This window comes from Oncorhynchus kisutch, linkage group LG11, assembly GCF_002021735.2.
Source record: "Oncorhynchus kisutch isolate 150728-3 linkage group LG11, Okis_V2, whole genome shotgun sequence".
Lineage (NCBI taxonomy): Eukaryota > Metazoa > Chordata > Actinopteri > Salmoniformes > Salmonidae > Oncorhynchus > Oncorhynchus kisutch.
In genome coordinates this window covers 58,683,237-58,709,947 of record NC_034184.2, presented here as the reverse complement: position 1 = coordinate 58,709,947, position 26,711 = coordinate 58,683,237, and the positions used below count along the sequence as shown (strand labels likewise).

The window sequence follows — 26,711 nt, the reverse complement described above, 5'->3', positions numbered from 1 at the left end:
AAACACTCACGGTAGGTCCACACGAGGAGTAACAAAGTGAACACATGGAAAAGCAAAAGACTGACCGAACTGTCCGTTCTGTGCCCATGTAGGACTCGTTTTTTTCTGAGATTTGGGGTAAGTTATATCTAATATAGCCTACTGGATGCGTCGTTGGGTATCTTTATTCTAACGAGATCGCGGGCGTTCAGTCAATCACAAGGTGTGACCATATCGCTCCACATCTAATATTGCAAGTTTATATGACCGAAAACAAACAGATATACTATTGTCAAAGGCAAATAGGGTTGGGCAGTTTGACTTTCTGTCGAATTAGTCAAGTTCTGTTTTATTGACCGCGACTGGGAGTGTAGCAAACGTCCGTTCAACAGTCCTGTGTTGACCATTTGCAATTATGTTGTAGGTTATGGTTTTTATCGATAGTAGCCTAGGCTTATGTGTATTATTGGTATAGGTATTCTGTATTTTATCCCAGATAATACATCAATAACTATTAGACTAAACTTCCCCCAAGACGTCTGATATAGTCTATTTTATTGATCTTTTGATTTGTAAATGAGGAAATCAATGTTCGGGAACAGGTAATATTACGGCTTTTGGGATTTGATGAGATTTCTTTGTTGTATGGGAATTATGTCATAATTACTATACAACAAAGAGATTTCGTCAAATCCCAAAAGCCGTAATTGTACCTGTTTCTAACATTGATCTCCTAATTTACAAATCAACAGATATTAGACTATACTCAGACGTCTCGGGGGGAAGTTTTGTCCATCACATAACGTGTCAGCAATGATCCTGCAATGTTTTTAAATAGAAAGGCCTTGGAGAATGAAGTTTGTTGTTGCATCACTGACAGTTTTATACAAAGATGATGTTTACCAGAATAGAAACCAGCTGCTGGTGTTAAGGACAACATGACACTAGCTTCCTTCCAAATGACACCCTATTCCCGACATAGTGCACTACATAGGGAATAGAATGCCATTTTGCACTACATAGGGAATAGAATGCCATTTGGAAGACGGCCATACTAATGGTGCTAATACAGTAGACGTGAAGAATGCAAATCCATAGACATGTTGTAGCTATTACCCTTATCCCCATGGGATGGAGAATGTGATGATGTTCCTTTGTGGCAGATGGAAATGCGTAATATCATTATAGCGTTGCCATAGCCACTTTGTTCTGTTAGGCACCAGTACAGGTTTATACAGCTTATTTCACTCTGGTGATGTAGTGTACTTCACCCCTGAAAGGCAAACTAGGTATAGAAGGGAGTAATATCATTATATAGAGAGCGTCGCCATAGCCACTTTGTTCTGTTAGGCACCAGTACAGGTTTATACTATGCACTTCCATTTTATACCACTTCACTCTGGTAGTTTAATGGACTTCACCATCACCCCTAAAAGGCAGTTCGCTGACTACTCAAACAGAATTTCTCTGCTGCTCAATGTTTGCTACATACTTCAGTCCGAGACCGCCATCGTTGAAGTTGTTTGTGATGTCGTCAAAATGAGGGGCGCTGTACAAAACAAAGTCATCGGCGATTGGATCATCTCTAACCAATCGGAGTATCAAAGCTAATGACGCATTTTTACAGCGCTGCATACCCACGCGTGTTCTGGCTCTGGCCCAACCCATCAGTATCTGGGACCAATCAGAACGGTTAGAATGTGTTTGTGTTCTAGAAATCGTTATGGCGGTATTCAGATCCAGACTCATTGTGGAGAAGAAACTAACGTCTGTGGGCTAGGCTTAGCGTTTGGCCCGAGCAAGAAGTCTGGGTAAACAGGCAAAAAGGGCAGTGAGTCTAGGCATTCTGTCTGTCTGAACAAAACAATTAACATGACGATTATGATGATGATGAAGGGGTATTTGAAATGGAAGCAATAACATATTGATTATTTCTTACAGCTCATGCACATCCTCTGTGGAGACAAAAGTTGTTATGTAAATTGTCATGTGACAAGCCAAATGATAGCCTATTTGAAAACATAAAGAATATACAATATTTTAAACTATTTGTGAATTTGTACACCTCCTCCCTATTCAGGAGTCTGTGTCATGGTTCTGTTCGGTATGGGGATGTGTAACAGTCAGTGAAAATCACACATGTATGTTATTAACATACATTTATAAAGGAATCAAGAAAATGGCGCTGGAGGAGATGGCCGCCGTTTTACAGTCTCCTAACCAATTGTGCTATTATGTGGGTTTTTTTGCGATATTTGTAAATTATTTTGTACATAATGTTTCTGCAACCGTATCTTACGGAAGAAAAGAGCTTCTGGATATCAGGACAGCGATCACTCACCTCGGATTAGACAAAGATTTCTTCAACAACAAGCAGGACTCACACGATATTCTCCAAACACCCCACAGGGCAGACATCCCAATTATTCACAAAAGGAAGCGACGCAGAGGAAGAAGAGCCGTATACCTCGTCCGGACCCGCAGAAGACAACTAGGAAAGCTGCCGTTACCGTCAATATTACTCGCCAACGTGCAGTCATTGGACAATAAACTAGACGACGTACGATCACGAATATCCTACCAACGGGACATAAAAATATATAATATCCTATGCTTCACGGAATCGTGGCTGAATGACTACATGGATATTCAGCTAGCGGGATACACACTGCACCGGCAGGATAGAACAGCAGGAGGTCGGTGCATATTAGTAAACAACAGCTGGTGCACAAAATCTAAGGAAGTCTCTAGATTTTGCTCGCCTGAAGTAGAGTATATTGTGATAAACTGCAGGCCACACTACTTGCCTAGAGAGTTCTCAGCTATACTTTTCGTGGCTGTTTATTTACCATCACAGACAGATGCTGGCACTAAGACCGCACTCAGTCAGCTGTATAACGAAATAAGCAAACAGGAAACCACTCACCCAGAGGCGGCGGTCCTAGTGGCCGGAGACTTTAATGCAGGGAAACTTAAATCAGTTCTACCAAATCTCTATCAACATGTTAAATGTGCAACCAGAGGGAAAAAAATTCTAGATCACCTGTACTCCACACACAGAGATGCGTACAAAGCTCTCCCTCGCCCTCCATTTGGTAAATCCGACCACAACTCTATCCTCCTGATTCCTGCTTACAAGCAAAAATTAAAGCAGGAAGCACCAGTGACTCGGTCTATAAAAAATGGTCAGATGAAGCAGATGCTAAACTACAGGACTGCTTTGCTATCACAGACTGGAACATGTTCCGGGATTCTTCCGATGACATTGAGGAATACACCACATCAGTCACTGACTTTATCAATAAGTGCATTGAGGATTTCGTCCCCACAGTGACTGTACATACATACCCCAACCAGAAGCCATGGATTACAGGCAACATTCACACTGAGCTAAAGGGTAGAGCTGCCTGTTTCAAGGTGTGGGACTCTAACCCGGAACCTTACAAGAAATCCCGCTATGCCCTGCGACGAACCATCAAACAGGCAAAGCGTCAATACAGGGCTAAGATTGAATCATACTACACCAGCTCCGACGCTTGTCGGATGTGGCGGGGCTTGCAAACTATTACAGACTACAAAGGGAAGCACAACCGCGAGCTACCCAGTGACACGAGCCTACCAGACGAGCTAAATCACTTCTATGCTCGCTTCGAGGCAAGCAACACTGAGGCATGCATGAGAGCATAAGCTGTTCTGGATGATTGTGTGATCACGCTCTCTGTAGCCGACGTGAGTAAGACCTTTAAACAGGTCAACATACACAAGGCTGCGGGGCCAGACGGATTACCAGGACGTGTGCTCCGGGCATGTGCTGACCAACCGGCAGTTGTCTTCACTGACATTTTCAACATGTCCCTGATTGAGTCTGTAATAGCAATATGCTTCAAGCAGACCACCATAGTCCCTGTGCCCAAGAACACGAAGGAAACCTGCCTAAATGACTACCGACCCGTAGCACTCACGTCCATAGCCATGAAGTGCTTTGAAAGGCTGGTAATGGCTCACATCAACACCCTTATCCCAGAAACCCTAGACGCACTCCAATTTGCATACCGCCCAAACAGATCCACAGATGATGCAATCTCTATTGCACTCCACACTGCCCTTTCCCACCTGGACAAAAGGAACACCTATGTGAGAATGCTGTTCATTGACTACAGCTCAGCGTTCAACACCATAGTACCCTCAAAGCTCATCACCAAGCTAAGGATCCTGGGACTAAACACCTCCCTCTGCAACTGGATCCTGGACTTCCTGACAGGCCGCCCCCAGGTGGTGAGGGTAGGTAGCAACACATCTGCCACAATGATCCTCAACACTGGAGCTCCCCAAGGGTGCGTGCTCAGTCCCCTCCTGTACTCCCTTTTCACCCACAACTGCATGGCCAGGCACGACTCCAACACCATCTTTAAGTTTGCTGACGACACAACAGTGGTAGGCCTGATCACCGACAACGACGAGACAGCCTATAGGGAGGAGGTCAGAGACCTGGCCGGGTGGTGCCAGAATAACAACCTGTCCCTCAACGTAACCAAGACAAAGGAGATGATTGTGGACTACAGGAAAAGGAGCACCGAGCACGTCCCCATTCTCATCGACGGGGCTGTAGTGGAGCAGGTTGATAGCTTCAAAGTCCTTGGTGTCCACATCAACAACAAACTAGAATGGTCCAAACACACCAATTCAGTCGTGAAGAGAACAGGACAAAGCCTATTCCCCCTCAGGAAACCAAAAAGATTTGGCATGGGTCCTGAGATCCTCAAAAGGTTCTACAGCTGCAACATCAAGAACATCCTGACCGGTTTCATCACTGCCTGGTACGGCAATTGCTCGGCCTCCGACCGCAAGGCACTTCAGAGGGTAGTGCGTACGGCCCAGTACATCACTGGGGCAAAGCTGCCTGCCATCCAGGACCTCTACACCAGGCGGTGTCAGAGGAAGGCCCTAAAAATGGTCAAAGACCCCAGCCACCGTAGTCATAGACTGTTCTCTCTACTACCGCATGGCAAGCGGTACCGGAGTGCCAAGTCTAGGACAAAAAGGCTTCTCAACTGTTTTTACCCCCAAGCCATAAGACTCCTGAACATCTAACCAAATGGTTACCCGGACTATTTGCATTGTGTGCCCCCCCCCCCCCAACCCCTCTTTTACGCTGCTGCTACTCTCTGTTTATCTCTGTCACTTTAACTATACATTCATGTACATACTACCTAAATGGCCTGACCAACCAGTGCTCCCGCACATTGGCTAACCGGTCTATCTGCGTTGTGTCCCACCACCCGCCAACCCCTCTTTTTACGCTTCTGCTACTCTCTGTTCATCATATATGCATAGTCACTTTAACGATACCTACATGTACATACTACCTCAATAAGCCTGACTAACAGGTGTGTAAAATGTATTTTTACTGTTGTTTTATTTCTTTACTTACCTACACACACACACACTCATACTTTTTTTTCGCACCATTGGTTAGAGCCTGTAAGTAAGCATTTCACTGTACACCTGTTGAATTCGGCGCACGTGACAAATAAACTTTGATTTGAATCAACCACTCTGAATTTTATGAAACTCCAAGCTCTACAGTACCATTCGAAAGTTTGGATGCACCTACTGATTCGAGGGTTTTTCTTTATATTCAATATTTTCTACATAGAATAACAGTGAAGACATCAAACCTCTGAAATAACACATATGGAATCATGTAGTTAACAAAAAAAACGGTTAAACGAATCAAAATATATTTTATACTTGAGATTCTTCAAAGTAGCCACCCTTTGCCTTCATGACAGCATTGCACACTCTTCGCATTCTCTCATCCAGCTTTACCTGGAATGCTTTTCTTGAAGGACTTCCCACATATGCTGAGCACTTGTTGGCTTCTTTTCCTTCACTCTGCGGTCCAACTCATCCCAAACCATCTCAATTGGGTTGAGGTCGGGTGATCGTGGAAGCTTGGTCATCTGATGCAGCACTCCATCACTCTCCGTCTTGGTCAAATATTCCTTTCAAATCAAATCAAATTTTATTTGTCACATACACATGGTTAGCAGATGTTCGTGCGAGTGTAGCGAAATGCTTGTGCTTCTAGTTCTGACAATGCAGTAATAACCAACAAGTAATCAAGCTAACAATTCCAAAACTACTACCTTATAGACACAAGTGTAAGGGGATAAAGAATATGTACATAAAGATATATGAATGAGTGATGGTACAGAGCGGCATAGGCAAGATACAGTAGATGGTATTGAGTGCAGTATATACATATGAGATGAGTATGTAAACAAAGTGGCATAGTTAAAGTGGCTAGTGATACATGTATTACATAAGGATGCAGTAGATGATATAGAGTACAGTATATACGTATACATATGAGATGAATAATGTATGTAAACATTATATTAGGTAGCATTGTTTAAAGTGGCTAGTGATATATTTTACATCATTTCCCATCAATTCCCATTATTAAAGTGGCTGGAGTTGAGTCAGTGTGTTGGCAGCAGCCACTCAATGTTAGTGGTGGCTGTTTAACAGTCTGATGGCCTTGAGATAGAAGCTGTTTTTCAGTCTCTCGGTCCCAGCTTTGATGCACCTGTACTGACCTCGCCTTCTGGATGATAGCGGGGTGAACAGGCAGTGGCTCGGGTGGTTGTTGTCCTTGATGATCTTTATGGCCTTCCTGTGACATCGGGTGGTGTAGGTGTCCTGGAGGGCAGGTAGTTTGCCCCCGGTGATGCGTTGTTCAGACTTCACTACCCTCTGGAGAGCCTTACGGTTGTGGGCGGAGCAGTTGCCGTACGTACCAGGCGGTGATACAGCCCGACAGGATGCTCTCGATTGTGCATCTGTAGAAGTTTGTGAGTGCTTTTGGTGACAAGCCAAATTTCTTCAGCCTCCTGAGGTTGAAGAGGCGCTGCTGCGCCTTCTTCACGATGCTGTCTGTGTGGGTGGACCAATTCAGTTTGTCTGTGATGTGTACGCCAAGGAACTTAAAACTTACTACCCTCTCCACTACTGTTCCATCGATGTGGATAGGGGGGTGTTCCCTCTGTTGTTTCCTGAAGTCCACAATCATCTCCTTAGTTTTGTTGACGTTGAGTGTGAGGTTATTTTCCTGACACCACACTCCGAGGGCCCTCACCTCCTCCCTGTAGGCCGTCTCGTCGTTGTTGGTAATCAAGCCTACCACTGTTGTGTCGTCCGCAAACTTGATGATTGAGTTGGAGGCGTGCGTGGCCACGCAGTCGTGGGTGAACAGGGAGTACAGGAGAGGGCTCAGAACTCACCCTTGTGGGGCCCCAGTGTTGAGGATCAGCGGGGTGGAGATGTTGTTGCCTACCCTCACCACCTGGGGGCGGCCCGTCAGGAAGTCCAGTACCCAGCTGCACAGGGCGGGGTCGAGACCCAGGGTCTCGAGCTTGATGACGAGCTTGGAGGGCACTATGGTGTTAAATGCCGAGCTGTAGTCGATGAACAGCATTCTCACATAGGTATTCCTCTTGTCCAGATGGGTTAGGGCAGTGTGCAGTGTGGTTGAGATTGCATCGTCTGTGGACCTATTTGGGCGGTAAGCAAATTGGAGTGGGTCTAGGGTGTCAGGTAGGGTGGAGGTGATATGGTCCTTGACTAGTCTCTCAAAGCACTTCATGATGACGGAAGTGAGTGCTCAGTTACCTTAGCTTTCTTGGGAACAGGAACAATGGTGGCCCTCTTGAAGCATGTGGGAACAACAGACTGGGTTAGGGATTGATTGAATATGTCCGTAAACACACCAGCCAGCTGGTCTGCGCATGCTCTGAGGGCCTGGCTGGGGATGCCGTCTGGGCCTGCAGCCTTGCGAGGGTTGACACGTTTAAATGTTTTCCTCACGTCGGCTGCAGTGAAGGAGAGTCCGCATGTTTTAGTTGCGGGCAGTGTCAGTGGCACTGTATTGTCCTCAAAGCGGGCAAAAAAGTTATTTAGTCTGCCTGGGAGCAAGACATCCTGGTCCGTGACGTGCTGGTTTTCTTTTTGTAATCCGTGATTGACTGTAGACCCTGCCACATCCCTCTTGTGTCTGAGCCGTTGAATTGAGATTCTACTTTGTCTCTATACTGACGCTTAGCTTGTTTGATTGCCTTGCGGAGGGAATAGTTACACTGTTTGTATTCGGTCATGTTTCCAGTCACCTTGCCCTGATTAAAAGCAGTGGTTCGCGCTTTCAGTTTCACGCGAATGCTGCCATCAATCCACGGTTTCTGGTTTGGGAATGTTTTAATCGTTGCTATGGGAACGACATTTTCAACGCACGTTCTAATGAACTCGCTCACCGAATCAGCGTATTCGTCAATGTTGTTGTCTGACGCAATACGGAACATATCCCAGTCCACGTGATGGAAGCAGTCTTGGAGTGTGGAATCAGATTGGTCGGCCCAGCGTTGAACAGACTTCAAAGCGGGAGCTTCTTGTTTTAGTTTCTGTCTGTAGGCAGGGATCAACAAAATGGAGTCGTGGTCAGCTTTTCCGAAAGGAGGGCGGGGCAGGGCCTTATATGCGTCGCGGAAGTTGAGCCATCGATGTGTCTGCTTGGGGGGGAATATATACGGCTGTGATTATAATCGAAGAGAATTCCCTTGGTAGATAATCAGGTGAACAGAAGGACTTGAGTTCCTGTATGTTGTTGTGGCCACACCACATCACGTTAACCATAAAGCATACGCCCCCGCCCCTCTTCTTACCAGAAAGATGTTTGTTTCTGTCGCCGCGATGCGTGGAGAAACCAGCTGGCTGCACCGTCTCCGATAGCGTCTCTCCAGTGAGCCATGTTTCCGTGAAGCAAAAACGTTACAGTCTCTGATGTCCCTCTGGAATGCTACCCTTGCTCGGAATTCATCAACCTTGTTGTCAAGAGACTGGTCATTGGCGAGGAGAATGCTAGGGAGTGGTGCACGATGTGCCCGTCTCCGGAGTCTGACCAGAAGACCGCTTCGTTTTCCCCTTTTTCGAAGTCGTTTTTTGGGGTCGCCGGCTGGGATCCATTCCGTTGTCCTGGGTGAAAGGCATAACACAGGATCCGCTTCGCGAAAGTCATATTCTTGGTCGTACTGATGGTGAGTTGACGCTGCTCTTATGTTCAGTAGTTCTTCTCGACGGTATGTAATGAAACCTAAGATGACCTGGGGTACCAATGTAAGAAATAACACGTAAAAAAAACAAAAAACTGCATAGTTTCCTAGGAACGCGAAGCGAGGCGGCCATCTCTATCGGCGCCGGAAGTACAATCACAGCCTGTGTGTTGGGTTATTGTCCTGTTGAAAAACAAATTATATTTTCACTAAGTGCAAACCAGATGGAATGGCACATTGCTGCAGAATGCTGTGGTAGCCATGCTAGTTAAGTGTGCCTTGAATTCTAAATAAATCACCCACAGTATCACCAGGAAAGCACCATCACAGTGAGAACTACACATGGAGAGATCATCCGTTCACCTACTCTGCGTCTCACAAAGACACGGCTGTTGGATCCAAAATTTGGACAGATTTCCACTGGTCTAATGTCCATTGCTCCTGTTTAATGGCCCAAGCAAGTCTCTTCATATTATTGGTGTCATTTAGTAGTGGTTTCTTTGCAGCAATTCGACCATGAAGGCCTGATTAACACAGTCTCCTCTGAACAGTTGATGTTGAGATGTATCTGTTAATTTAACTCTGTAAAGCATTTATTTGGGCTGCAATTTCTGAGGCTAGTAACTCTAATGAACTTATCTGGTAACTCTAACTAATCCTCTGCAGCAGAGGTAACTCTGGGTCTTCCTTTCCTGTGGCGGTCCACATGAGAGCCAGTTGCATCTTAGCACTTGATGGTTTTTGTGACTGTACTTGAAGAAACGTTCAAAGTTCTTGAAATGTTCCGCATTTACTGACCTTCATGTCTTAATGTAATGATGGACTGTTGTTTCAATGCTTATTTAAGCTGTTCTTGCCATAATATAGACTTCTACTTTTACCAAATAGGGCTATCTTCTATATACCACCACTACCTTGTCACAACACAACTGATTGGCTCAAACGCATTAAGATGGAAAGAATTTTTTTAACAAGGCACACCTGTTAATTGAAATGCATTCCAGGTGACTACCTCATGCTGGTTGATAGAATGCCAAGAGTGTGCAAAGCTGTCATCCAGGCAATCTAAAATATATTTTGATTGGTTTAACACTTTTTTGGTTACTACATGATTTCTGTCCTTTGGTCTGATGAGTCCAAATTTTAGATTTTTGGTTCCCAACCGCCGTGTCTTTGTGAGATGCAGAGTAGGTGAACGGATAATCTCGGCATGTGTGGTTCCCACTGTGAAGCATGCACGAAAAGGTGTGATGGTGTGGTGGTGCTTTGCTGGTGACACTGTCAGTGATTTATTTAGAATTCAAGGCACACTTAACCAGCATGGCTACCACAGCATTCTGCAGCGATATGCCATCCTGTCTGGTTTGCTCTTAATGGGACTATCATTTGTTTTTCAACAGGACAATGACCCAAAACACACCTCCAGGCTGTGTAAGGTCTATATGACCAAGGAGAGTGATTGAGTGCTGCATCAGATGACCTGTCCTCCACAATCACCCCCGACCTCAGCCCAATTGAGATGGTTTGGGATAAGTTGGACTACAGAGTGAGGGAAAAGCAGCCAACAAATGCTCAGCATATGTGGGAAATCCTTCAAGACTGTTGGAAAAGCATTCCTCATGAAGCTGGTTGAGAGAATGCTGAGAGTATGCAAAGCTGTCATCAAGGCAAAGAGTGGCTACTTTGAAGAATTTAAAATACAACACATATTTTGATTTGTTTAACCGTTTTTTGATGACTACATTATTATTTCATAGTTCTGATGTCTTCACTATTATTCTACAATGTAGAAAATAGTAAAAATAAAGAAAAACCCTGGAATGAGTAGGTGTGTGCAAACTTTTGACTGGTACTGTATATTAATAAAATATATAATTTAAGCAACGCTTTTAAAACAAACCCACAATCCTGATATTCAAGCAACATGCTCTACCCATTGAGCCAAACAGGACCAAGCTAAACAAAAGGAAATGTTCTCCCAGTCGCTCTACTTCTTTGATTGGGTCTGTGTATCATAGCTTTGATTGAAGTGTGTGTGTGTGTGTGTGTGTGTGTGTGTGTGTGTGTGTGTGTGTGTGTGTGTGTGTGTGTGTGTGTGTGTGTGTGTGTGTGTGTGTGTGTGTGTGTGTGTGTGTGTGTGTGTGTGTGTGTGTGTGTGTGTGTGTGTGTGTGAACTGTCAGGCCTCCCAGGCACCTGTTGTATGATCTCAGGAGACAAGACAAGACGCCCCGGGTTCCGTGGACTGTCATCCGTGATTAGCAGTCGACTCTTTGGATCCTTGCTTCTTTTGTGAAGGCCAAATGTTTGATTGCTATGTTCCTCTCAAATATGTGTGCGTCCAATTTCATGGCTCTCTCGGAGTACTTTCTAATGAGAGAGGGAAGAGAAGAAAAGAGGAGTGTGTGTGACCGCCTGCCGGGTAGGCCCTTGTCATGGTTGGACGGTTGATCTCTGTGATTAGAAGGCATGGCTGGAGAGTGTGATGGCAAGAGAGGGGATGTGTCCCAAATGGCACCCTATTCCCTATATAGTGCACTACTTTTGACCAGGGCCACCATAGGGTCCTGGTCAAAAGTAGTGCACTATATAGGGAATAGGCTGCCATTTGGGACGTAACAGAGCATATCTCAAACACAGATCAGCACTGCTTGACAGGGCCAGGCGGGGGGTGATTATTGATGAGCCCCGGGGTAATTAGATGCACAATGGGTAATCACATGCACATGAATTTGCGGGAGACACTCTCTCTCGTCTCTGGTGTTGTGAGAGCTGCAAGCAGCATCGGAACACCACAGCTGATTTGCACTGTCTCCAAAATTGCACCCTATTCCCTACATAGAACAGACAGGTTTTTTTTCATCGCAAACCCATTCTGAGAGACATATTGCATAGCCCCGAAATCTATGAACACTCATCCAGAAAGTCAATAGTTTCATAAATAACTTACGACTGACGGATTCCCAAAGCCATCATAGAGCATAATAGATTCTCAATGTCCTTAACTGACTTTTTATTTTTAGCAGTTTAACAATAGCCTCGAAAGTTGTAACAATACTTTGTGCTCTATTCAATCAGATCCGCTTTAGCCGAAATCCACAGAGGTTGTTTTGGCGGTGTCATGGGCGTGTGTTAGAAATCCCAGGCCGACTTCTGGTCACAGTCTGTCCCTGGCTTGGAACAGACTGGGACTAGAATACTGCACTACAATGGCACTGTACAATAAGTGAGCCCATTGACTATCAAAGCAAAGAGCTCTAACAAAGTCAAGGGGGCATAGTCATAATAGGACAGGTGAATCAGAGCTAATATAGTTTACAGTTACACAATGATAAAGGACTAGAAACAATTGGATTTGCTTGTTGGTGTGTGTGTGTGTGTGTGTGTGTGTGTGTGTGTGTGTGTGTGTGTGTGTGTGTGTGTGTGTGTGTGTGTGTGTGTGTGTGTGTGTGTGTGTGTGTGTGTGTGTGTGTGTGTGTGTGTGTGTGTGAATGAAAAAAATCCATATCACAGCAAGTCCTGAGACAAATTATGATATAGATAATGAGGTCATTACTACAGACTGGCTAGCCTTTGTGAAAAACAGTATATAGGCTATAGCATTTAGTACTCCCAAGGCGACTCTTGAATTATGCAACACTAAGAGTAAAATATAGTTCCCTGGATACCAGATAAATGTTAGTTTCCTATTTTAATTATGTTGAACAAAAATATAAACGCAACATGTAAAGTGTTGGTCCCATGTTTCATTAGCTGAAATGAAAGATCCCAGAAGCACAAAAAGCTTATTTCTCAAAAATATATATACACAAATTTGTTTACATCCCTGTTAGTGAGCATTTCTCCTTTGCCAATATAATCCATCGACCTGACAGGTGTAGCATATCAAGAAGCTGATTACAGAGGTGCACCTTGTGCTGGTGGCAATAAAAGGCCACTCGAAAATGTGCACTTTTGTCACACAACACAATGCCACAGATGTCTCAAGTTGAGGGAGCGTGCAATTGGCATGCTGACTGCAGGAATGTCCACCAAAGCTGTTGCTAGATAATTAAATGTTAATTTCTCTCCCATAAGCCACCTCAAATGTCATTTTAGAGAATTTGGCAGAACATCCAACCGGCCTCACAACAGCAGACCACGTGTAACCACTCCAGCCCAGGACCTCCACATCCGGCTTCTTCACCTGCAGGATCGACTGAGACCAGCCACCCGGACAGCTGATGAAACTGTGGGTTTGCACAACTGAATAATTTCTGTACAAACTGTCAGAAAGCACCTCAGGGAAGCTCATTTGCATGCTTTGTTATCCTCACCAGGGTCTGACCTAACTGCAATCCGGCATCGTAACCAACTTCGATGGCCACTGGCAATGCTGGAGAAGTGTGCTCTTCATGGGCGAGTGGTTTACTGATGTCTACGTTGTGAACAGAGTGCCCAATGGTGGCAGTGGGGTTATGGTATGGGCAGGCATAAGCTAATGACAACGAACACATGCATGTTATCGATGGCAATTTGAATGCACAGGGACACCATGACGAGATCCTGAGGCCCATTGTTGTGCCATTAATCTGCCGCCATCATCTCATTTGTCAGCATGATAATGCACAGCCCCATGACTCAAGGATCTATACACAATTCCTGAAAATATCCTAGTTCTTCCATGGCCTGCATACTCACTAGACATGTCAGCCATTGAGCATGTTTGTGATGCTCTGGATCGACGTGTAAGACCGTGTGTTCCAGTTCCCACCAATATCCAGAAACTTCGCACAGCCATTGAAGAGGAGTTGGACAACATTTCACAGGCCACAATCAACAGCCTGATCAACTCTATGTGAAAGAGACATGTCGCGCTGCATGAGACAATTGGTGGTCACACCAGATACTGAGTGTTTCTTTTTTTTATCCACTCCCCTAACCTTTTTTTTAAGGTATCTGTAACCAACGGATGCATATCGGTATTCCCAGTCATGTGAAATCCATAGATTAGGGCTTAATGAATTTACTTCAATTGACAAATTTTCTTAAAACGAAACCGTAACTCAGTAAAGTCTTTAAAATTGTTGCGTTTAGATTTTTGTTCAGTGTAGCTACAGAAACAACGACGTGTTGAAAATGTTTTACCCTTGAGTATACTTCCTGCATGTAACTTTAGCCCAGCTTGATTTTATTTCATTTGATTATGTAAATAGGCATATTTAACAGAAATGGGATTCCAACATATGGCCTTCACACTCCCATTCGTAACTATTGCCTTTGATTTCATAACATCCCTAGGAACCCTGTTTTGTCTAAATAATAACGTGGAAACAAAGTAACAAACGCTAAATTGTGTATTCCGTGCAAGTCTTTTTCATCTGTGATACAATTTCGGTGACAATGAATGCAAATCAAAAGGTGACGGACGGGGCTTTGGAGCTGAATATTAATGGTCTTCGTCAGAATCACAGATGTAGTCGACATCACAATCAAGTATGAAAGTTGTAGGCCGATTAATTGACAGTTGAAATGAGACTCTCAACCAGGTTTTAGTGTTTATGACGCATCATGAATACAGTAGTACTTTCACAGGGAACGTGAACAAAATCGTAATAAGGATCTGAATCAAATCATTCTCCTTCAATGCCCTTCCCAGTTTCCTTTGTTTTTCGCTTCACCCCTTTCATAGATATGGCTGTGACGTCTGTCATGTGTCAAGACTATCAAGTGTCATGTGTTCTGTTTGCATGAGTTAAAAGCTTCTTCTCTCTCTCTCTCTCTACACACTGCAGGATGCTTCAAATCAGAAGCTTCCCCTGTGACAGACCTGTCTGAGCTCCGCTGAACACTGCTGAACATGACCCAGCCCAATGTGAGCCTGGTGACTGCCAACCTCAGCGGGGCCTGGGCCAGGGCCGGAAGCGACGACCTAGGGTATGGAGCAGGGAACTTCTATCGTCCGTTCTCAGTGTTCAGCGTGCTAACTCTCACCCTGCTAGCCATGCTGGTGGTGGCCACCTTCGTGTGGAACCTCCTAGTTCTCCTCACCATCCTGAGGGTGCGTACCTTCCACCGCGTGCCCCACAACCTGGTGGCCTCTATGGCCATCTCGGACGTGATGGTGGCTGCCCTGGTCATGCCCCTGAGCCTGGTGCACGAGCTCAATGGGAGGCTGTGGAAGCTGGGCCGCGTGCTCTGCCAGGTGTGGATCTCCTTCGACGTGCTCTGCTGCACGGCCAGCATCTGGAACGTGACGGCCATCGCCCTGGACCGCTACTGGTCCATCACCAGACACTTGGAGTACACGCTCAAGACCCGCAAGAGGATCTCCAATGTGATGATTGCTCTTACCTGGCTGTTGTCCTCCGTCATCTCCCTGTCGCCGCTGTTCGGCTGGGGGGAGACCTACTCGGAGGAGGGCATGGAGTGCCAGGTGAGCCAGGAGCCCTCCTACACTATCTTCTCCACCTTCGGAGCGTTCTACCTGCCGCTGTGCGTGGTGCTCTTCGTCTACTGGAAGATCTACAAGGCTGCCAAGTTCCGTATCGGCTCGTGCAAAACCAACACCATCACGCCTATGGCTGAGGTGATTGAGGTACTTTTGTTGCTACAGTATAGTCTTACTCCACGTGTTAAACTGGTTGAAGTTGCATCAAAGTGATGTTATTCATACCAGTGTCTGGTTGTGACGATGTCTTCTTCAACCAGTTTTGCCTGCTGGGTGGTTGGATGTTTCATGTGGGATCCACATGATGAATTACCAGTAGACTAGCTTGACATTAATATTCAGTTGATTTTATTATATTATTATTACATTGACACACTCCTAAAGCTCCTCGGGCAATTTTGCCAGACTTAATCAATCAACCTTGACCAATGTTCAGATAATGGTTGCGCATTTGAACACGATCTAAAAAAATTCTCTGAATGTACCTCAATGATATCAGTGTCATTATAGCTCTATCATATCTGCTCGTGAGTGCATATCACATTATCATTGACTGATGATACTGTACTGTAGCTCTCAAATTGGTTGCTGGGCAATTAGTGGAAAACCATGTCATCTGTATAATATATTCTGAGTTGTTCTGATGGTGCTGTGATGCTGCTGCAGGGCTCTGGGATGTGAATTGTTCTTTAATGCTTATCAGTGTGTACTGTATCTCATACTCAACAGACCAATTCGCCTGGAGGCATACACAAGTGCATGTATGGACATAGGCCCCACACACGTGCACATCTGCACACAACTACACAAATCACAGTCAACATGCAAAAACAATCCCTTGATGTGAAGGATCTTTTTTTCAAGGATCTTTGGCTTTTTTCACACTATCTCTCTCTCACACACACACACACGCGCACATACAAATGCACACATGCATGCGCACACACACACACACACACACACACACACACACACACACACACACACACACACACACACACACACACACACACACACACAGAGGGAAGAAACAAAAAGACAGTAACAAGGGAGGGAGGCAGTTGGTATAACCCCTGTTAATCGCTATAGGCACAGTGGCCTGTAAACACCCAGCATGTTTAACAAGGCTAGGGACCACTGTGCCTTCCTCACCACAGCAGCTCCCTCTAATCAGCGGGGACTCTGACAGAGTCCAGAGACCCAGGCCTTGTCCTAAATGGCACACTATCCCTATATAGTGTACTACTTTTTGACCAGGGCCCAATGGGCTCCGGTCAAATGTAGTGAACTATATAGGGAATCGGGTGCAATTTGGAACGCAGACTCACTCAACAAGCCCAAACTAATTTATTAAATCATGCCATTTATTTACTCTGTTCAAAGGGAGCTGCCTCCATGCTGCCTTCACTCTCTCATGTTATATACAATAGGCAAACAGAAAACATAGGCCTTTGAGCTTGGCTGGTTTGTTTTGTTTTGAGACTAAGGGGAGAGAATTGGCTGGTACAAAACAGCATCAACTTATTAAGACTATAGACAGCTATTTCAGGCATCCACCGACTGATTTGGAGACACCTCATTCGTCAGTTTATTTATTTATTTTTTATTTATTTTACCTTTATTTAACCAGGTAGGCAAGTTGAGAACAAGTTCTCATTTACAATTGCGACCTGACCAAGATAAAGCAAAGCAGTTCGACAGATAAAACGACACAGAGTTACACATGGAGTAAAAACAAACATACAGTCAATAATGCAGTATAAACAAGTCTATATACAATGTGAGCAAATGAGGTGAGAAGGGAGGTAAAGGCAAAAAAGGCCATGATGGCAAAGTAAATACAATATAGCAAGTAAAATACTGGAATGGTAGTTTTGCAATGGAAGAATGTGCAAAGTAGAAATAAAAAATAATGGGGTGCAAAGGAGCAAAATAAATAAATAAATTAAAATTAAATACAGTTGGGAAAGAGGTAGTTGTTTGGGCTAAATTATAGGTGGGCTATGTACAGGTGCAGTAATCTGTGAGCTGCTCTGACAGTTGGTGCTTAAAGCTAGTGAGGGAGATAAGTGTTTCCAGTTTCAGAGATTTTTGTAGTTCGTTCCAGTCATTGGCAGCAGAGAACTGGAAGGAGAGGCGGCCAAAGAAAGATTTGGTTTTGGGGGTGACTAGAGAGATATACCTGCTGGAGCGTGTGCTACAGGTGGGAGATGCTATGGTGACCAGCGAGCTGACATAAGGGGGGACTTTACCTAGCAGGGTCTTGTAGATGACATGGAGCCAGTGGGTTTGGCGACGAGTATGAAGCGAGGGCCAGCCAACGAGAGCGTACAGGTCGCAATGGTGGGTAGTATATGGGGCTTTGGTGATAAAACGGATTGCACTGTGATAGACTGCATCCAATTTGTTGAGTAGGGTATTGGAGGCTATTTTGTAAATGACATCGCCAAAGTCGAGGATTGGTAGGATGGTCAGTTTTACAAGGGTATGTTTGGCAGCATGAGTGAAGGATGCTTTGTTGCGAAATAGGAAGCCAATTCTAGATTTAACTTTGGATTGGAGATGTTTGATATGGGTCTGGAAGGAGAGTTTACAGTCTAACCAGACACCTAAGTATTTGTAGTTGTCCACGTATTCTAAGTCAGAGCCGTCCAGAGTAGTGATGTTGGACAGGCGGGTAGGTGCAGGTAGCGATCGGTTGAAGAGCATGCATTTAGTTTTACTTGTATTTAAGAGCAATTGGAGGCCACGGAAGGAGAGTTGTATGGCATTGAAGCTTGCCTGGAGGGTTGTTAACACAGTGTCCAAAGAAGGGCCGGAAGTATACAGAATGGTGTCGTCTGCGTAGAGGTGGATCAGGGACTCACCAGCAGCAAGAGCGACCTCATTGATGTATACAGAGAAGAGAGTCGGTCCAAGAATTGAACCCTGTGGCACCCCCATAGAGACTGCCAGAGGTCCGGACAGCAGACCCTCCGATTTGACACACTGAACTCTATCAGAGAAGTAGTTGGTGAACCAGGCGAGGCAATCATTTGAGAAACCAAGGCTGTCGAGTCTGCCGATGAGGATATGGTGATTGACAGAGTCGAAAGCCTTGGCCAGATCAATGAATACGGCTGCACAGTAATGTTTCTTATCGATGGCGGTTAAGATATCGTTTAGGACCTTGAGCGTGGCTGAGGTGCACCCATGACCAGCTCTGAAACCGGATTGCATAGCAGAGAAGGTATGGTGAGATTCGAAATGGTCGGTAATCTGTTTGTTGACTTGGCTTTCGAAGACCTTAGAAAGGCACGGTAGGATAGATATAGGTCTGTAGCAGTTTGGGTCAAGAGTGTCCCCCCCTTTGAAGAGGGGGATGACCGCAGCTGCTTTCCAATCTTTGGGAATCTTTGGGAAGTTAAAAATAGACTTCTTATAGCTCGGTAGGTCTTTGGAATTTCATATATTCGTCCACAGAATATGGAAAATATTCTGTTGTAGGTTTTATTCAATTATACCACAACAATTATTTGCATAATACTGAGCAGTCGTAAAATAGAAAAACAAATTGGCGCCTAACGACTATTTATCCCCGTACACCCGCTGTAGACACCCCATCTACAACAACATAGCTCAGGCAGTAGGAATCTCTCTCATCCATTTATATGCAGATGATACAGTCTTATACTCAGCTGGCCCCTCCCCGGATGTTGTGTTAAACACTCCACAACAAAGCTTTCTTAGTGTCCAACAAGCTTTCTCTGCCCTTAACCTTGTTCTGAACACCTCCAAAACAAAGGTCATGTGGTTTGGTAAGAAGAATGCCCCTCCTCCCACCGGTGGGTTTACTACCTGTGATGGTTTAGAGCTTGGGGTAGTCACCTCGTACAAATACTTGGGAGTATGGCTAGAGTAAACGGTACACTGTCCTTCTCTCAGTACATATCAAAGCTGAAGGCTAAGGTTAAATCTAGACTTGGTTTCCTCTATCGAAATCGCTCCTCTTTCACCCCAGCTGCCAAACTAACCCTGATTCAGATGACCATCCTACCCATGCTAGATTACAGAGACGTAATGTATAGATCAGCAGGTAAGGGTGCTCTCGAGTGGCTAGACATTCTTTACTATTCGGCCCCATCAGTTTTGCCACCAATGCTCCTTATAGGACACATCACTGCACTCTATACTCCTCTGTAAACTGGTCATCTCTGTGTAACAGTCACAAGACCCACTGGTAGATGCTTATTTATAAAACCCTCTTAGGTCTCACTCCCCCCTATCTGAGATATCTACTGCAGCCCTCATCCTCTACATACAACACCCGTTCTGCCAGTCACATTCTGTAAAAGGTCCCCAAAGCACACATATCCCTGGGTCACTCCTCTTTTCAGTTTGCTGAAGCTAGTGACTGGAACGAGCTGCAACAAACACTCAGACTGGACCGTTTTATCTCCATCTTTTCATTCAAAGACTCAATCATGGACACTCTTACTGACAGTTGTGGCTGCTTTGCGTGATGTATTGTGTCTACCGTCTTGCCCTTTGTGCTGTTGTCTGTGCCCAATAATGTTTGTACCATGTTTTGTGCTGCTACCATGTTGTGCTGCTGCTATGTTGTGTTGCTACCATGTTGTTGTCATGTTGTGTTGCTACTAGAGGTCGACCGATTATGATTTTTCAACGCCGATACCGATACCGATTATTAGAGGACCAAAAAAGCCGGAACCAATTAATCGGACGATTTAAAAATAATTAAAAATATATAATAATGACAATTACAACAATACTGAATGAACACTTATTTTAACTTAATATAATACATCAATAAAATCAATTTAGCCTCAAGTAAATAATGAAACATGTTCAATTTGGTTTAAATAATGCAAAAACAATGTGTTGGAGAAGAAAGTAAAAGTGCTATATGTGCCTTGTAAGAAAGCAAACGTTTCAGTTCCTTGCTCAGAACATGAGAACATATGAAAGCTGGTGGTTCCTTTTAACATGAGTCTTCAATATTCCCGGGTAAGAAGTTTTAGGTTGTAGTTATTATAGGAATTATTAGGACTATTTCCCTCTATACCATTTGTATTTCATTAACCTTTGACTACTGGATGTTCTTATTGGCACTTTAGTATTGCCAGTCTAACAGTATAGCTTCCGTCCCTCTCCTCGCTCATCCCTGGGCTTGAACCAGCAACACAACGACAACAGCCACCATCGAAGCAGCGTTACCCATGCAGAGCAAGGGAAACAACCACAGGCTCAGAGCGAGTGACGTTTGAAACACTATTAGCGCACGCTAACTAGCTAGCCATTTCACTTCGGTTACACCAGCCTCATCTCGGGAGTTGATAGGCTTGAAGTCATAAACAGCGCAATGCTTGACGCACAAGGAAGGGCTGCTGGCAAAACGCACGAAAGTGCTGTTTGAATGAATGTTTGCGCTCCTGCTTCTGCCAACCACCGCTCAGTCAGATACTTAGATACTTGTATGCTTGTATGCTCAGTCAGATTCTTAGATACTTGTATGCTTGTATGCTCAGTCAGATACTTAGGTACTTGTATGCTTGTATGCTCAGTCAGATTATATGCAATGCAGGACATGCTAGATAATATCTAGTAATATCATCAACCATGTGTAGTTAACTAGTGATTATGATTGATTGTTTTTTATAAGATAAGTTTAATGCTAGCTAGCAACTTACCTTGGCTTACTGCATTCGCATAACAGGCAGTCTCCTTGTGGAGTGCAACGAGAGAGAGGCAGGTCGTTATTGCGTTGGACTAGTTAACTGTAAGGTTGCAAGATTGGATCCCCCGAGCTGACAAGGTGAAAATCTGTCGTTCTGCCCCTGAACGAGGCAGTTAACCCACCGTTCCTAGGCCGTCATTGAAAATAAGAATGTGTTCTTAACTGACTTGCCTCGTTAAATAAAGTTTTTTTTTTTATCGGCAAATCGGCGCCCAAAAATACCAATTTCCAATTGTTATGAAAACTTGAAATCGGCCCTAATTAATCGGCCATTCCGATTAATCGGTCGACCTCTAGTTGCTACCATGCTGTGTTGTCATGTGTTGCTGCCATACTATGTTGTTGTGTTAGGTCTCTCTTTATGTAGTGTTGTGGTGTTTCTGTTGTCGTGATGTGTGTTTTGTCCTATATCTTTTTAAATGTTTTATCCCCGTCCCGCAGGAGGCCTATTGCAGGAGGCCATCATTGTAAATAAGAATTTATTCTTAACTGACTTACCTAGTTAAATAAAGGTTAAGTAAAAAATAAATAGTTTTCATAGAAATGTATCTGACAGTCAAATATTACCCCCTTGGACTGTGGTCTTTCAGCTGAATTCATTTTGTCATTCCTTTTCTATGGAGAAAAGTTAGGCTGTTTTGCACGTTCCTTTTGCAATTCTAACATGTCCGTGTTATTAACCTGTTTCCAATGTTGTTTTAAATGTATTTAAGAACAAAAAAAGACAGCTTTTCAGGTGTTTGTGAATATTTGTGAATATTTGTGAATATTTACGCGGTACAATTCAAGTTGTGTTACAGTGACATTTGTTACAGTGTAATTATTGTATTTCCAATATGTTTTAACATGGACATTTCTGGTAGGCTAGTCTACCTCTGAGTGGATTGGAGGTAGGTCTGGTCTTACTTTCAACCCATCTCTAAATGCAATCCCTTAACCCCCTGGTGTGGCTCAGTGGAGTAGAACCACTGTGGTCTAATAGGAAATGACATTGATATTTATTCTACCGTTACTTGGTATGCAAAAGGGATCCGCTATGATTAATCCAGTTGAGCCTATGAAACAACATCAAACAACATTGCTATTGCTTATGTGTTGTGTAGGACTTAAGTTTGCATGTCTTAAACTCAACAGTAACTTAGTTATGTCACTTAGTTACTGATAGTTAGCTTCCTCTTTGTACAACAAAAAATTACACTTGACATTTTGCCAAGTGAACCTTAATCTATTGACTGGAGTCAAGCTTTCATATATCACAGTCCCAGATTGGCCATGCATGGGATCAAAATTATAGTTTTAACCATGTGCATCATTTATTTGGGGCTGTGATGTGTGGTATGACTGTGATGTGTGGTATGACAGTTAAACTAAGCGTGTGAGGCATTTATCATTTATATTCTTCAAGAGTCCATGGCTATATATCCTTCATTTAGAAGTACACAAATTGATGTGTCAACGCCAGATTGACCCTTTAAACTGCATTATTACACTGCCCTTCAATTTGGCATTGGCAACTTACCCCCAGCCACTGTGCTTTTAACCTCCTACCCTCTGCTGCAAATTGATTATTTTAATTGTTTGTTTTATTGTTTTAATTGACTAGGCCTACTTCCCAAATGGCACCCTATCCCCTATTTAGTGCACTACTTTTGACCAGGGCCCGTCGGGTGTCATTTGGGACGCAACCCCAGATGTGATCTGCTGGGAGGAAAGTGTAGGTTTATAAACAGCTCATGCAGAATGACCTGCAGGGGTCAGGTGTAGAGAGAAACACTACTCCATCAGGCTCAACATAACAGTGCAGCTGACTAGAGAGGAGAAATGGGAGGATAGATTGAAGCATGGCGTTTTCATTCCATTACTTCCATTCAACAGCACTCTCTGTATGAGTCACACGTGCAGGTTGATGGCTTGAGTTCTGGCAGGAGGTTGGAGTTTATGCAAACGTATCGTTTGGCTCAATGATTGATTCATTAGAGGCTATTTTGCTTGTTTTTGCTCGATTTGTTAATTTGCCTATTGGATTCAGCTAGCTGACTGGTTGTTCAATTAACTCATTCATGGCTGGTTCTTTTACTAATGTGAGTATCGATTGGTTGACTGATTTGACTAACTGACTAACTGACTAATTGACTGAGAACAAAATAAAGTGTGGATTATTAGTGTCTCGAAAACGGTAAAACTGAAAGCCTGCGACAACCACTGACTGATTGGTCTGTTCTTTAACTTATTTTAGTAATGTGAGTATCAATTGGTTGACTGATTTGACGGACTAACTGGTTGGCTGACTGATTTGATTGACAGGTGAAGGAAACGTCGCGGCAGCCCCAGATGGTGTTCACAGTGCGCCACGCCACTGTGACCTTCCAGACGGACGGCGACACGTGGCGCGAGCAGAAGGAGAAGAAGGCGGCGCTGATGGTGGGCATCCTGATTGGCGTCTTCGTCCTCTGCTGGATCCCCTTCTTCCTCACGGAGCTCATCATCCCGCTGTGCCACTGCGACATCCCGCCCATCTGGAAGAGCATCTTCCTGTGGCTGGGCTACTCCAACTCCTTCTTCAATCCGCTTATCTACACCGCCTTTAACAAGAACTACAACAACGCCCTTAGGAACCTGTTCTCCCGTCAACGCTGAGGCTGAGGGCTAAAGGGTGAGGGCTAAAAGAGAATGAGGGCTAAAGGACAAAACAGATCATGCCAAATAGCGGTTAAAATCAACGGGTGGCCGTTGAATTGTCTCTGACCACAGAAAATTGGCCATCATTTTCTGTTAATTTAAAACTAAGGCTGAGGCTGGGGATGAGGCAGAGGCGGAGAATGGGGCTGTCTTGAAAAAACACACCATCACATGATCAAATTGATGTCACAGGAATGGTGTTGAGGGGGGTAACTTTCCTTAGATACTCCATAGACTGAAAACAAAATAAATATGGTTCTCTCATAAACCATAGGACTCAACTACAAACCATGGCCAGCTAGCACATTTGGTTCCTTGGAAGTTGTGGGAACGTACATTTTTGTTTTCCCATTGGTTCTGGGAATGAAGCCATACGTTTCCTGACTGTTAAAACGGAATGTTTTTTTAAACGTTCTGAGAATGGAAGTGAAAATTTCACCTGTTCTGGGAACTTACATTTTTAGGTTGCAGAGAGGTTCTGAGAACATTTTTCTATTGTTCCCTGAATGTTAAATAACACTGCTAGTTTAACTCCAAGCACAGATAGAACATTATTTGCGCAGGCATTAATCATGCAAACACATTTCTTTCTTCTTGTGGCATGATGTCAGTGAGATTCAAACCTATGATCTTCTGCTCTCTATCCATGGAATTAGTCCACTCCACCACCAGGATGGAACTAGCTATTCATTTAAACAGACCCTATTTCAAAGGAAACAAGCTCTTATTAGGATCAGGTGTAGCCAATTAGTAGGTGCGGCCAACAAACCTGAACAGACTTAACAAGATTTTTGTTGATTGTGAGAACGGGAATGTATATGTTTTAAATAACATTGTTAGAACGTTCTGGGAATGTTACTAATGTTTTCTTGTGTTTTTTTTTATGGAAAGTTTTCTTAATGTTCTGAGAACATGACTTTAAGTAGAATCATGAGGAAACCTGTAGAAAACGTTATGCTGAAGTACTGACATGTCCACAGAAGAATATTGTTTCTTAAAGTTATCTGAATGTTCTGAGAACATGACTTTTAATAGAACCATGAGGAAACCTGTAGGAAGTGTTATGGGAAGGTTGTATGCAAAATAACTATAGGAGAACCACGCTCTCACCAAGCTCTAAGAAACATATGGTTCTCAGAACGTTATGTGCTAGCTGGGTATATAATCAACAAACCGTGGACTACATTGTAAAATATGTAGTAGATAACAAACTAGGAACCACATTACAATCCGTGGATTTGACAACCATCTATACACTCCGTAGATTTTTAACAACTATTGATTTTCTCTGTGAATAAAACCGATTGTGGTCCACAAACTGAAGTCATCAAGCATTATTGTGATCATCTTGTAACTGACATACACCATATTGAGAAAGTACAGTTTTAGATTGCTGTGTCCAAATAAGATAATACTGTATCAAAATGAAATAAACGGATCAAAATGAAACAGGGGTTGATCATAATCTTTACTCTCAATTGTTTGAGATCATAAAAGTCACAGGTGTCTTCATATTATAGAGAAATCTATTCGGATTGTTGATGAATTGTTCAAACACAAAGTTGGATATTGAGTGTGACAGGCATTGTACTCCTCTAGTGTCTACACAGATGAAATGGTTGAGCTAGTTTGAGTGTAGTCGGTTTTCGTGAGACATTGGGGATGGAGAGAGGAAAGCCAACATTCTTTCTCATGGACTGTCACATTTGAAGTGCCTCTCATGACTCCACACATTCCCCCATGATAGCTGATATTTACTTACCACATCTCCTCTCTGGCACTGCTCCTATCCCCAGCTGGAAATGCAAATAGCTAGAAATGCCCAGTGAGCCATCCCCACAACAACATATCCTTATGGTATGGGGGATGTGTTTGTATCAGCTGCATGGTGGAGAGCGAAAATTAGAGTGTGTCTGCATGTACTTGTGTCTGTGTGTGCATGAGTGTGCGCGTGTGTGTGTGAGAGAGAGAGGATTAGGGGGTTACCCACCATTGGCCCTTACCTCCGGCAACACTCCCTCACATCTCCACTTCAAAGGGGATACGGCACTTCCTCCTTGGGTAGAGTGGGACGGCGGATGGGAGAGGTGTTCGAATTGGGTTGTCTGACTCATCTACCTGGCCGCCCGTGTCCTCTACCGCTCAGGTGTTTCCTAACAGAACAGTAGGCTACTGAAGAGTGGGGATCCAGAGAGTGTCAACATAATATATTCAGTAAAGGAAAAGATAACGTGTTGATGCCGGGATCTTCCATTAACAAATAAAAGGGGTGGTTGGATCGAACCAAAAACATTTAAAAAAATTAAAAGGTCTACACTTGAATACGATTTGCAATTGATAATATTTTGGTTGATGAATTATAAGTGATAATAAACCGCACGCCTACATTTCAGCTTGCATCTTCCTCAATGTCTCACGCAACACATACCGAGGAAGGGTTTGCATGGCCTAGGGAGTTTGCCAGGTAAAGCTAGCTAGCTAGCTTACATCAGATGGCGTCATCTCTCCTTTGCCCACCCTCAGTCAAACCTCAAGCACTGAGTGAGCATTGGCAATCTCATATGTCTGTTATGTTATCTGGGAAGACAGATAGAGCAACATTTTTATATATATATATATATTCTTTACATTCAATGTTAATGTAAATCACCCCTTCAAGTTTCTTACTGTCACAAGGTTTTGATTGATATTTGTAATTGTTTGTTTGTAATTGTATGCGCAATTCAGCTTTTAGCTGCCATGTACAGTGCAAACAAAATAAAACTAAATGAAAAACTAAAAAGC

General features: G+C 43.8%; 1 protein-coding gene across 2 annotated transcripts; it reads left to right on the top strand.

The window, feature by feature from the left end:
- LOC109899048 (5-hydroxytryptamine receptor 5A-like) lies at positions 1–25,454 on the top strand. 2 transcript variants are annotated; one of them, XM_020494100.2, is made up of 3 exons: positions 1–117; positions 14,856–15,658; positions 23,553–25,454. In XM_020494100.2, the coding sequence occupies exons 2-3, from the start codon at positions 14,921–14,923 to the stop codon at positions 23,883–23,885; spliced, it is 1,071 nt and encodes a 356-aa protein (XP_020349689.1). In that variant the 5' UTR covers positions 1–117; positions 14,856–14,920; the 3' UTR covers positions 23,886–25,454. The 2 variants fall into 2 exon arrangements, with proteins under 2 accessions (XP_020349689.1, XP_031691824.1); XM_031835964.1 differs by having other exon boundaries at positions 14,856–15,649; positions 23,553–25,453.
- The last annotated feature ends 1,257 nt before the right edge of the window (positions 25,455–26,711 follow it).